The sequence below is a fragment of the Lucilia cuprina genome, chromosome X, assembly GCF_022045245.1.
Source record: "Lucilia cuprina isolate Lc7/37 chromosome X, ASM2204524v1, whole genome shotgun sequence".
In the NCBI taxonomy this organism is placed as follows: Eukaryota; Metazoa; Arthropoda; class Insecta; order Diptera; family Calliphoridae; genus Lucilia; species Lucilia cuprina.
In genome coordinates, this window is record NC_060949.1 from 13870665 (window position 1) to 13884567 (window position 13903).

A 13903-nucleotide genomic window follows, 5' to 3' on the forward strand; every position below is an offset into this window, starting at 1 on the left:
CTTAATAACTGTAGGGTCAGTTTTCTCCAATCCAAGAAGAACAGCTTTATATGGTTTTTCGTTCTTTTGAGCATATGTAAAATATTCTAATTGAAATTTTTCGGTAAGGGCAAGGCAAACCTTATCAAAATCTTCTTTATTTGAACAAAATAACTTCAAACCAATTGATATTTTTCGAATTGAATATTTTTTTATGACCAATATTCTGCACATTTCATGAAAACAGTAGTTCCAAGATATGGACTCAAAAATTGTCCTTTCAGGCCGAATTGGAAGGACGATTTTTAGGATGCGGATATAAGGGAATAGCTAAATTTTTCAAATGATTTTTTATCCAATTATTGTTTCAATGCATGTTGAACTTCCATTATTAATCCTTCGTCGTTTTGAGTTAGGATTTAGATTTTGGCGGTACAACTTTTTGTATTTTTTTTTCCAAAATAACTTTTTAATTTATTTTTTTAATAAGTTATTTTTATTTTTAATTATTTGTTATATGATTATATATTTTATGTAAAAATTCTTTTTTAAGTAGAAATTTGCAACCGATTATGGCCAATAGGCAAGGTTTACTTGAAAATAAATTAAATTAAATATTTCGATTTAAATCCATTGATTTTCTATTATATCATGTATCCAATTCAAAATTTAAATATTCAAATATTATTCAAATATTGGTGAATTCTTAAAGGTATATATGGCAATAAATCGGTTAGTAGCTTTAATTAGTCATATAAAGCCCTATGGGCTCGGTTATGTAAATGAAGAATTAATAAAAAATGTCCAAATTTAGACGTACCACTACTAAAATATCTAAAAATTGTTATTTAAATATATAGGAGCGATAAAAATTTGAAATTTTATAAAATACAGCAATATTAAAAAATTTACAAAAAACCTAAAAAATATCATGATTTTACTTTTTATGATCTTATGAAAATTTAAATATAAGATATTCTTTAAAAAATAAAATAATCAAATTACTTAATTTTTCTAAAAATAATTGTTCAGATAAAGTTTTTTGTTAAAATTTTGAAAAATTTACGTAGGCAAATTACTTAGTTGATTATTAAAACAAACTTATTAATCGTTATAAGTTTTCTAATTGAAGTTGTTTTTGTTTGCTTGCAGAAACCATATGTTGTGAAAAAATGAAGATACCTATTCTTTCCTTCCTAACAGTTATGTTGGTTATGCAATGTGTTACATCTAAACAAATTACTAGCCAAAAAACCTTGGAAACTTCAACAATACCATCATCTACCTCTACGTTAAAATCGTCATCGTCCCATCAATCACATGTGTCAACAGGAGCATTATTAACACCTGATCGCAATGGAATATTATTTACAAACTCAGACACTTCTTTATATAGAATTGGCAAATTTGAAACAGCGGATTTAAAAACAGAAAATACAAGCAATACTTCTTTATCTTCTTCCTTAACATCCTCCAGACTGCATCAGTTTCAAAAATCAAACAAAAGCACATCCTCAAGTAACGCTGATGCAGTAGCGTCATCATCAATAACGCCTGATGACAGCAAAAATGTTAGTACAATTATTACACATAAAGTTAACTTTGATACGACACTAAATCATTTGGTTGTGGACACAGTTACTGGTCGTGTTTACGTTGGAGGAGTTAATCGATTGTATCAATTATCGCCCGATTTAGAAATTCACGAGACCGTTAAAACAGGTCCCAAAAATGATTCAGTCGAGTGTTCAATTTTAGATTGTCCCGTACATGCCCAACGCAAACCCACCGATAATTATAATAAGGTTTTATTAATCGATCGTGCTACATCGCGTCTGATAGTTTGTGGAAGTCTTTTTCAGGGAACGTGTACTGTACGAAACTTGCAGAATGTGTCAATTGTTGAACAGGAAGTGCCCGACGCAGTGGTGGCTAATGATGCCAATTCTTCGACTGTTGCATTCATTGCACCGGGCCCACCCCAACATCCCGTTACAAATGTCATGTATGTTGGGGTAACATACACAAATAATTCCCCATATCGCAGTGAAATACCTGCAGTTGCTTCTCGTTCGTTAGAAAAAACCAAAATGTTTCAAATTGCCTCATCGGCTGTTACAACGGGTACCCGAACATTTATTAATTCCTATGCTAGAGAAGGATACTTAGTTACTTATATTTATGGGTTTAGCTCTGAACGATTTTCTTACTTTTTAACAACACAACTAAAACATAATCATCATTCGAATCCTAAAGAGTATATAACGAAACTAGTTCGCATTTGTCAAGAAGATTCCAATTATTATTCTTATACAGAAATTCCCGTGGATTGTATAAGCACTGAGCAGGGTGGCACCAAATATAATTTAGTGCAGGCCGCCTATCTCGGAAAACCCAGTGCAGATTTAGCAGACAATCTTTCGATAACACCTCAAGATGACGTTTTGTTTGCTGTTTTTTCTGAGGGGCGTGGTAATCATTCTACCGATAACTCTGCTTTGTGTATTTACTCGTTAAAAGCAATTCGCCGAAAATTCATGCAAAATATAAAATCTTGTTTCAATGGCGTAGGTTCAAGAGGTCTAGATTTTATATCTCCAAATATGGCATGTGTACCCACTAAATTGCAAACTATTGGCGAAGATTTTTGTGGATTGGATGTAAATTCACCTTTGGGTGGAGATCAGCCCATCACTGCTGTTCCTGTTGTAATGTTTAAAGATAATTTAACATCGATAGCAGCAACAAGTACAAGTGGTTATACAGTAGCATTCATTGGTACGCAAAATGGCTACCTAAAGAAAGTAGTTGTTGAATCTAGTACTGTGGCAAACGAGTATGCCAATATACCAATAAACATTGGATCTCCTATACATCGTGATATGCATTTCGATAATCAAAACTTACATTTATACGTAATGTCGCAATCTCAAGTGGCCAAAACTAAGGTATATGACTGTAGCGATTATAAGACGTGTGGCGAATGTTTAGGAGCACGCGATCCTTATTGCGGTTGGTGTTCATTAGAAAATAAATGTTCGCCCAGATCTACATGTCAAGATGATGTTAACGACCCTCTGTACTGGATTAGCTATAAGACAGGTAAATGTACAACCATAACTAGTGTCATGCCTCACCAATTACAACGCACAACGGCACGTACTTTAGAGTTAATAATAGATCATTTGCCCCAACTCAAAGAAAATCTTGTGTGTGCATTTACTACCGAGGAAAAGGCTCTTTTTACAAATGCCACTAAAAAACGCAATGGTGTAAATTGTACAACTCCACGCACTGATATGCTGCCACAAATTCAGCAAGGAAAACATCATTTTACTGCTAAATTATCCGTACGCACACGAAATGGGCCAGATTTAGTATCGACTGATTTTACATTTTTTGATTGCAGTACACATTCGTCATGTACACGATGCGTATCGTCAGAATTCCCATGCGATTGGTGCGTTGAGGCACATCGCTGCACACATGATACTGCCGAAAATTGTCGAAATGACATATTAGTTACTGGAGTTAGTCGAATAGGACCTAGTTATCGTTCTGGTCCCGGTTTCTGTCCCACAATCAATGCGACTGGTGATGGAAGCGAAGTTTTGGTGGCTGCTGGTACTAGTAAATCTATTAAGGTTAAAGTTCATATTATTGGACAATTCATAGTGCAAACTCGATTTGTTTGTCAATTTAATATCGAAGGTCGTGTGACTAGCTTAAACGCTCAACTATTAGGTGATACTATATATTGTGACAACATGGAATTTCAGTATACATCACGGTCACCAAATTTAACAGCAACATTTGCGGTAATTTGGGGTGGGTCGAAGCCTTTAGACAATCCTCATGATATTCATGGTAGGTATACAATAATTTCATTTCTATATTTTTTATATCCTTCTGAAGAATCATATTTTTTTAATATAATTTTTATAGATTACAATATTAAGCCTTCTTAATACAGTACTTCTTATTGTAGAGTTGTAAAAACATTTAAATACAATAGTTTAGGAATCTTGATACATAAGAATCAGTTAAGTTTAATAGGGTTGTATACCTTTCACAATTGTTATTCCTTTTAACAAAAACCAGAGAGGTAACTGTAAATTAATGTATTCCTATCTTAAAAGGGAAAATCAGTTTTAGCAAATTGCTTTTTTAAATATTAAGTGGTTGTTAAAGGGTAAAAATTTATACTAGAGTATATTGAGTATTTATATGTAAATATTAGAGTATTCAAACGATTAATCGTAGTTCGGTTAATCGATTAATTTTTGACGATTAATCGTTCGAATAAATGAACTCACAGATCCAATCAATATGTCATACAGGAACTATATGGCAAATAACCCTCCAGACTGTAAAGGACATAGGTAATACAAATCAGACAGAAACATGAAGCTATCAGTTGAACCTTCTGTGAAGAAATATAAGTCAATTGTAAGAAAGTTTTAAACTACCCCAAAAAATATCTGTCTTATGTAAAAGAATTTAAATACCAAAATTACCAATCAATTACATAATAAAAATTTCAAGACTAACTTTAAAAGAACAAAGTGAAAGACAATTCCTTAAGAGCAAAAATATATAATAGCAGAAAAAATCCTCACAAACACAAAACTCCATGCATACAATAACAGTCGCAAATCATCTTCCACCAAAACAGTCACAAGTAAATTCATCCAAATCAGCAATATTGACTGAGCAATCACAACATCCTTAAACCACACAACATTCCCCCATTTCAAAGCTAACAGAAATTTCCCAAAATTGGCAAACAATCTCAAAAAAAAAAAAAAAATCATATCACAAATCAGTCAATACTAGATAAAAAAACCTATGCATATTACTTGCAATTAAAATTATATGATAAATTAAATCATTTTTATGTAGTTTGGTAACATTTTAACAACTGGATTTATTCTTTGCTTGGATGTACATTCATCAATTCTCTTTTTAACAGCTTCCTTAAAAGTTGCTATCGTTAGGTTAATTTGATTTGTATTTGTTATTTAAGCTATATCAGTAGAACTAGGTAGATTTCTGTTTACTGCTGATTGAAACCGTTGCCAATTTGTTTTCTTAAACACATATTGTAAATTATTAACATACGCTCTAAAATCTACAATAGTAGAGATTGGTAGATGATCTGAAATGAGTTCATTTATCACTTTAACCGCTGCTAGGTTATGTGCTATATTTTATAAGAAAAAATCTAATGTTGATGGTTGCCTAGATGGATCAGTAGGAATATATGTGTTTTCGTGGGGGAAGACTATTTGAGTTTGTTTAAGTTGTAAGTGGTTAAAAATAATATTGCCCCAACAATTACTTCTTTGACATTCCCAGTCAAAATGTATTTGCTGTTTAATGATGTTAGTTTTCGAATGTTTGATAAGAATGATTATTTACGCGAGGAATCACTTCCTGCAGTTCCACCAGGAAAGTAGCATGAGTAGAAGTCAATAAAATCATTTCGAGTATAAACTCTTATACCTATATTAATTCGTGGCGAAAATTCTTTCTAATAAATATTGCCAATCCTCCTCCGATACCTTCTTGCTGATCTTTTATATATAGAGGAATTAGGAATTTAATTTTTTATTAACGAATTTGGAAATTTCGCACTATAGTTTGTGTTATTATAATTTTGTGTATTTTTCCCAATTCAATTCGGTTGAGTCCGTCGCCTAATTTTATTATTCGATTTCCTACTAGGGCACTCAAGGGACATTACAGTTTGCACATTTCTCAAAAGATGCATTACATTCTGCGGCGCAAAAAGTTTTAACCATAAATCTGCTAGAACCGTGTCCAAACATTTGGCAATTATAACATTGAGTTATTTTAGCTTTATTTTGTTTTTGGTATTTCCATCTAACTTTAATTATGGAGGAGTACTTTTGTCTCAATTCTTTCAATGTTATAGATTTTCTCTCGAAATATACTATAAAAATTACTTATTCATCGTTATTTTCGTTTTTATTAACGATTTTAATATCAGTACACTTAAGACATAAGCTAGTAAGGCGAGTTTTAATAACGGCTGGATCGGTTTAATCTAATCCAAGTAAAATTATCTTGTAAGGTTTTTCATGTTTGGAAGCATATGTAAAATGTTTGGGACTAAATTTTTGGGTTAAAGCTTCACGAACTTTATCATAATCTTCCTTTTTATCGCAAAAAGTTTGAGACCAATAGAAATTTCACGTACGGAATACTCCTTTATTTCCATTATTCCACATATTTCATGTATTTGTTCAGTTTTACATTTTAATATTGTTATTGGTATTTTTACCTTAACAGCTGTTTCTACGATAACTTCATCATTATCATCATCATCGATTGTTTGTAGAGGAGTATAATAGTTTAGGTTGACAGTTCTCTGATAATTGTTTGTTATTTGTTTTTGCTCATGTTGTGCCTAGAAGAGGTATCAACATCATCAACTCTTCTTCATTTCATTTTGTTATTCTTATACCCTTTACCTTCGTGAGAAGGGTATATATAAGTTTGTCATTCCGTTTGCAATTTCTATAATATAATTTTCTGACCCTATAAAGTATATAAGTATATTCTGGATCCTTCTAGATAGCGGAGTCGATTAAGCAATGTCCGTCTGTCTGTTGAAATCAGTTTTTAGAGGACCCCAGATATCGGCGAGATCCGAATCTGTTAGACATGGGAAAATCGCTATTTAAAATCAGCAAAATCGGTCCATAAATAACGGAGATATGAGCAAAAAAACCTCTGAAAATTTCATCAAAAATTGAGTTTTTTTATTCATGTTGTTGCCTCTTTATAAGTGCATTTATTTATTGTTTTATATATTAAAATATTTTGACGATGTTGAAAAGCGGAAATTTTTTGTTGTTGGATCGGTGTGGGTGATTGCAGTTAACACATTGCACATTACTGCATAGTACAGGGTTATGAATTGATGACGAGCAGACTTCACATATTGGATTGCTGTTGCAGTATGTTTTTGTATGTTCTAATTTAAAGCAATTTTTACATTGAATTGGGCTTGAAATAAATGGTTCCACTTTACACATTAGAAATCCAATTTTTATTTGTTTTGGTAGACAATATTGATTGAAGTCAAGAATGTGAAGAGGTGTATTTAATACTTTTTCCTTCCTGAAATTTAGTTATCTTCCTGACATCAACAACTCCTTAAGTTTTTAATCCGTATTTGATTTCTTGTTCGGATAATTCTTTTAGGGATGGAGCAAATTCTACACCTTATATAGTATATAAAGAGGGATGTAAAGAACTTTTAACTGCACATAACCCGGGCAAATAAACAGTTTTTAAAAATTTATTAGCTTGCATTTCGTTTTTTTGTAAGTACGAGCAGATTTCCGTCTCTAGTGAAACTAATATTTTGTACAGGATCTGTTTTTACTGAATCTAATGCTTTGGATACCAGAAAAATATTAAAGCTTTGAATAGGTTTGTCTGCTATTTTACTTTTTATTACTAAATATTTTGGGCATTGTTTGTTGTTGTTTTGTTTGTCACCGATGTTAGGAAAATCGTATGTATTATTTACATTATAATTATTACTGTTTTTTTACGCTTGGGTGGCGGATCTGGGTGTAAAAGTGAGTAAAAGTTTCCTCCCGAGGAGGATTCCATTGTTTAGTCGATTAGATATTTTAATTAAAGAAAATTATCTAAAACGAGAATGAAAGTAAAAAAAATATGACGTTGAAAAGAATAACCGAGTGCTCAAAGTATGTTTTAAGTTAACAAATTATCCACTTTTTTTAACATACTGACTGGTGTCATATAGTCTGCAATGTGCGACTATACATCCATACTTGTTTTAGTATGTAATAGTTCTATAGCCGTATACGGTGATTCTTAGAGTGGATAGGATGGTACTTAGTGTTAGCTTTATTGAATTAGAATCAATATTATCCTAATATATAAAAAATTGGTACTTTCGCGCATACAAACTTATTTTTGGCTATTTTAATGAGAAAATATTTTCGATTTAGCAAACTTAACGGAAATTATGTGTAGTTTAGGTACTTTTTCGGAAAAATGGAATTACTTGAGAAGTATTTTGCTGTAATCAGTCAAAAGATATATTTTAGAAAATGTAAATTAAAATGGGTAAAAAATGGAGTTTCGTGTTATTCGTAAGATCCACACCTAAATGGCTGGGCCGATTTTAAGAAATTTTCAACAGAAATGTATCTTTACTTAGAAGTTTCAATTGGTCCAAAAAATCAAAAAGGGACGAAATACGGAACGCGGTAAAATTATTATTTTTTTTAAATTAAGAAACTTACCCCCTTATTCACTAAAAATTTACAGATAAAAGGAATGAATTTTGTTGTGTAATCTTAAAATAATATAAAGTTTATGAATTTTTGTGAATTTGAATTTATACATATTAATATTTTTGACAAATTAAACTGCAAAGGAAATATTTGAATTTTTGCTATATTTTTTGATGCAATTACGTCTTATTATGACAACGACTTAATCTAAAATTATGTAATTTGAACCAAACACTTCAAGACTGTCTTGGAAAGCATTAATATGCATTTTTTAAAATATAAATCAGAAAGGGGAAAATTAGTACACACTTTTTCTCTATGTCAATGAATATTATTTATTCTAAGGAACCTTCTCACGAGCACACAAGTAATTATGTAAAAGGATACGGATGCGATCGTCTAAAATACTGATGCAAATTTTGACATTCGAATGCCTCTCTTCGTCCTGTTAGATCAGGGATGTATTTTTATGTAAACTCAAAAAGTGGAAAAGTTGGAAACTCATTTTATTATTGTTTTATACCAATCGTATAAACAAAAAAGTATAAATCATACGACTTTTATTATCTTTTTTGAAATACAGATGAAATTTCATCTTACTTTTTCATTAGATTTTACGTACTTAAAGTGTGATCGTGTGAAGGCTTCTTAAGGAAATATATTTTGGTTTTAGTTTTCTCAATTTTTAGTGAAGTACCTTTTCAAATGCATTGAAAAGTTTAAATCATGCTTTAAAGGAGAAAATTATTAAAAGTCCGAAATCTTAAGTATTAATATTTTTTTATTGCTTTGTTGCTAATTTTAAAGGTAATTTTTTGCCACTCAAGCCGAAAGAATTTTGAAAAGGAAGAAAATGTGTGATTTTGGTGAATTTTGTGAAAATTATTCTGAATTATATAATTCTGCATTTAAATTTCGACATATTAGGAGTAAAAAGCAAAGACATTATTAATTGATCTATAGATTTAATGTTATAAATCATTTACAATCCCGGGCAACGCCGGGTAGAAAAAGCTAGTTATTATAATAATATAGTCGGAAAAATAAAATAAATATAAATTTTATAAAATTAACATATTTTAAATAAACTATGGTGATGGGTATGTTCAATTTGGCACAGCGGAATATATTACTTGTTTCAAATTTTTTTATTTACAATTCACAAAAAGCTTTCATCAAAACTTTTTATTTGTAAGCTACAGAATCATTTAACTAAATACTTAAGTTGCAATAAATACACTATATTTTTCAACAATACTAAAAAGTAGCATGAGTTGCATGTTTGTTTTTCTCGCTGTCATAAAAAATGTGCAAAAAAAGAGTATGAAACAAGTAAGAGTGCTATATTCGGCTGTGCCGAATCTTATATACCCTTCACCATAGTGTATTTTAAACATCTTTTATAAATTTTAAATTTTTTCCCGACTACATTATTATTACATCAAAAGCTAAACAAAAAGAACAACAACAACAACGCTAAACGAAATAAAACACAAATACACAAGGTATCTAAACCAACAGACTCTAAACATACATAACGAAAAACAAAAATAACAACGCAATGACGCCAACAGCATCCAAACCAAGGGTGTCCAAGCCCTATGCGCTTGCTACTCTTTTGTTTTTGTAAATGCGCTTAGCTATAGACAGTGTGTTTTCTATACATGTGTTCAAAATAATAGGAGTGAAAATTTTAAAAATTTTGAATATAAATTTTTTAGTGAAAGATTTACATTTTTAATTAAATATTTTTATAATTTATTTATTTAACTTGTTCTCTAATTTTTATAACTGTTATTTTGAATGTTGAAAAAAGTTATATAAAACAAGTAAGAGTGCTATATTCGGCTGTGCCGAATCTTATATACCCTTCACCATAGTGTATTTTAAACATAATTGATCTTACAGTCTAGTTAATAAAAACATAATGTAAGTTTGAAATTTAAAACTAACACAAATTTTTTCCAAGTGCTTTTTAAAACAATTTTTTTAAGATAAACAAAAACAAAATCTACGTCTCGTCAATGTTTACCAGCAATGAATCAGAGGTCGAAGTCGACCGGCTTCGAGTCGGAGCTTAGCCACCGCCGAACTATATTTAGTTGCTTGTGCCGCCGCCGAAACATTCGGCTTAAATCGACTCAAATTTTTTTTAATGTTTTTATTAACTAGACTGTAAGATCAATTATGTTTAAAATACACTATGGTGAAGGGTATATAAGATTCGGCACAGCCGAATATAGCATTCTTACTTGTTTAACAATTTTTTGATGAAATTTTCAGAGGTTGTCTCGGATTTTTGGTCATATCTCCGTTATTTACCGACCGATTTTGCTGATTTTAAATAGCGATCTTCTCGAAAGCATGTCTAATAGAATTATTGAAGATTCGGATCTCGCCGATATCTGGGGTCCTCTAAAAACTGATTTCAACAGACAGACAGACAGACAGACAGGCGGACATGTCCTAATCGACTCCGCTATATATAAGGATCCAGGATATATATACTTTATAGGGTCAGAAAATTATATTATAGAAATTACAAACGGAATGACAAACTTATATATACCCTTCTCACGAAGGTGAAGGGTATAAAAACAAGTAAGAGTGCTATATTCGGCTGTGCCGAATCTTATATACCCTTCACCATAGTGTATTTTAAACATAATTGATCTTACAGTCTAGTTAATAAAAACATTAAAAAAATTTGAGTCGATTTAAGCCGAATGTTTCGGCGGCGGCTCAAGCAACTAAATATAGTTCGGCGGCGGCTAAGCTCCGACTCGAAGCCGGTCGACTTCGACCTCTGATTCATTGCTGGTAAACATTGACGAGACGTAGATTTTGTTTTTGTTTATCGTAAAAAAAATTGTTTTAAAAAGCACTTGGAAAAAATTTGTGTTAGTTTTAAATTTCAAACTTACATTATTCGCATAAAAATTATTGTACAATAACTCACAATCTACTCTCATATAATTGAAAACGTTTTAAATACTTTTTTCTATTCATCAAAAAATATATTTGCAAAACAAAAGGGAAAATTATTTTATTAAAAAAAAAAATGCAAATCATATTTTTTTGCTGTGTATACTTTGTATGTTTGAATTCCAAACATACAAAAAATACACAGCTGAATAAAACCAAATACATCTACACACACACGTGTACATCTTTTTCTATGTACAGTGTTGTTGTTGCTTTTTTAACAATTTTTTGATGAAATTTTCAGAGGTCTCGGATTTTTGCTCATATCTCCGTTATTTACCGACCGATTTTGCTGATTTTAAATAGTGATCTTCTCGAAAGCATGTCTAATAGAATTATTGAAGATTCAGACATCGCCTATATCTGGGGTCCTCTAAAAACTGATTTCAACAGACAGACAGACGGACATGGCTTAATCGACTCCGCTTTCTATAAGGATCAAGAATATATATACTTTATAGGGTCGGAAAATTATATTATAGAAATTACAAACGTAATGACAAACTTATATATACCCTTCTCACGAAAGTGAAGGGTATAAAAATATATTTTTTTTAATTTATATACAAAATCTATTGTTCAAAATAATAGGAGTATTCGATTTAAGTTCAACTATTTTTAAAATAAAAACAAAAACGAAAGCACTTTCATCTAAAATATTATTAATTAATGTGTGCCAGTACAATGTCAGTCATTTTTGTAAAGATTTAATTTAGAATTTGGGTATATGAACCTCCGGAAATTGATGTCCTTCCGACAACGGTTTTGAGTGGCTTGATGACACATGTCGTGGCCGATTATCAACAAATATACAGTAATTTATTCAGAAAGCCTTAAAAGATATTATACGCGAGGTCTTTTAACGTTTTGCTTTAGAATCAGTAAGTCGACGACAAAGATATTATACGCGAGGTCTTTTAACGTTTTGCTTTAGAATCAGTAAGTCGACAATCATGTAATTGCCTACTTCCTATGGATCGAGCTTCCACCAAATTAGAATCAAAAATATTTTTATACGACAACACCGCCATTTTATCAAGTTTATTTATTGGAAATATGAGAGCATATCATGGACTAATATGTGTACCTAAAACATTTGGGGTACGATACCATTTTACAATTTATTAGACCATACCCTTTTTGTCAAGACCCATCATGAATCATTCCTATTATACAACTTCCTTGAACGTTGGTTAGAGCTTAATATTTTTCGTTTAATGGGCTTCCAATGTATTTTCTGAAGTCATTTAGATTTAAAAATATAATTTGTTGTCGTATTCATGCATTAAAAATTCATCCATTTATGAAACCACCTCTAATTGTGTTACTTGGCAAACTTAATGGGTTTCACTATATGCTTTATGGTCTGAACTTAAATTTTTTTAAAAGATTTGTTTAAAAATTAATCTGAACGAACTAAATGTTGATCATGATTTTAAAGCAACTGACCTCAAAATCATCTAAATATAACAGTTTTATATCATATTTTAAATATTTACTACGAATAAAGGAAATTAATCTAACTTAGGTAAGATAATATACGGTACTCCTATTTTTTTGAACAGTTGTAATCGGATATGGATTTCGAAAAAAGTTAATACGAAAAAAACTAATGAACCTATTTACAAAATGGCATTTGTTTTGTATTTTAAACACTTAACAAATAAATATTGTTTGTGTGTGTGCAAAAAAAGAAATAAAAAGACAAGAAAAAGTTAAGTTTTTTCAATAAAAAGTTTATTTATTAAATTTATATTTACCTTAAAGATTCTCAATAGGGGTTGTGCACTAAACCAAGTGGTCGTAATGGCGTTCACTTAACAAGTGTTAAAAAAAAAAAAACTATGCAACTAGTTGCGAATGACTTTATACCGTTAGCGGTTTTACTAGTTAGAATTTATCTCTACACTTTTTCAAAGATGAAAAAAGAAGTAGTTAGATAAATCCTAACGTAGTATGAAGGGAATAGAAAATATGGTTTCAAATTAATTTCTAAAATGAACATTGCAACGACGAAGTTAGTTGCAACAACAAATGAGAAATAAAGGTTAATAAATCCAAAGTAAATTAATAAAGTAGCCTCACTTGAACAGCTGACTATTTTTTTTAACTAGAAAAATGAAATTAGTTGTCAAAGTTTGTTTTGAAAATGTTAACATTGTTTATGTCGCCATTTTTAAATTGTGTTTTGCTATTTGTTAAAATTTGTAAAAAGTTGAAAAAATGAATTAAAAGTGGTTTTAAAGTAGTTTAAAAGTGTTATAAATTGTATAATATATTATAATATAATTATATTCTTAATATTTTAAACATAAAAGTAATATTTTATATTTATATTTTGTTCTTAAAGGATATTTTATTTTGACACATTCTTGGATTCCAAAAACAAAATACATGTGTTTGTTGTAGATGTTGTTGTACAACAAGAGATGTCGCTACTTTATTAAGAAGTCTCAGAAGTCGACTTTCCCCATAGAACCGAAGTCCCAAAGGTGGATTTTTTCAGTCTCTCGACTGTACCCATGAATAAATAACATTCACAGGTCAATATTGTTTTTATTTTCTCAATATGGGGATTGGCCGGAAATGACCCATCCAAATAAAGTGTATTGAGCAAGTGGAATACCCGGGCTAGA

At 30.6% G+C, this 13903-nt stretch overlaps 1 protein-coding gene across 1 annotated transcript in view; it reads left to right on the forward strand.

Annotated features, from left to right (window-relative positions):
• The window catches only part of LOC111683294 (plexin-A2), a 93431-nt gene that overhangs the window by 3300 nt on the left and 76228 nt on the right, over positions 1 to 13903 (forward strand). Inside the window, exon 2 of the mRNA XM_046945449.1 lies at positions 1132 to 3846. Within this exon, the coding sequence (XP_046801405.1) occupies positions 1152 to 3846 (2695 nt within the window). The 5' untranslated portion in view covers positions 1132 to 1151. The remainder of the gene's footprint in view (positions 1 to 1131; positions 3847 to 13903) is intronic.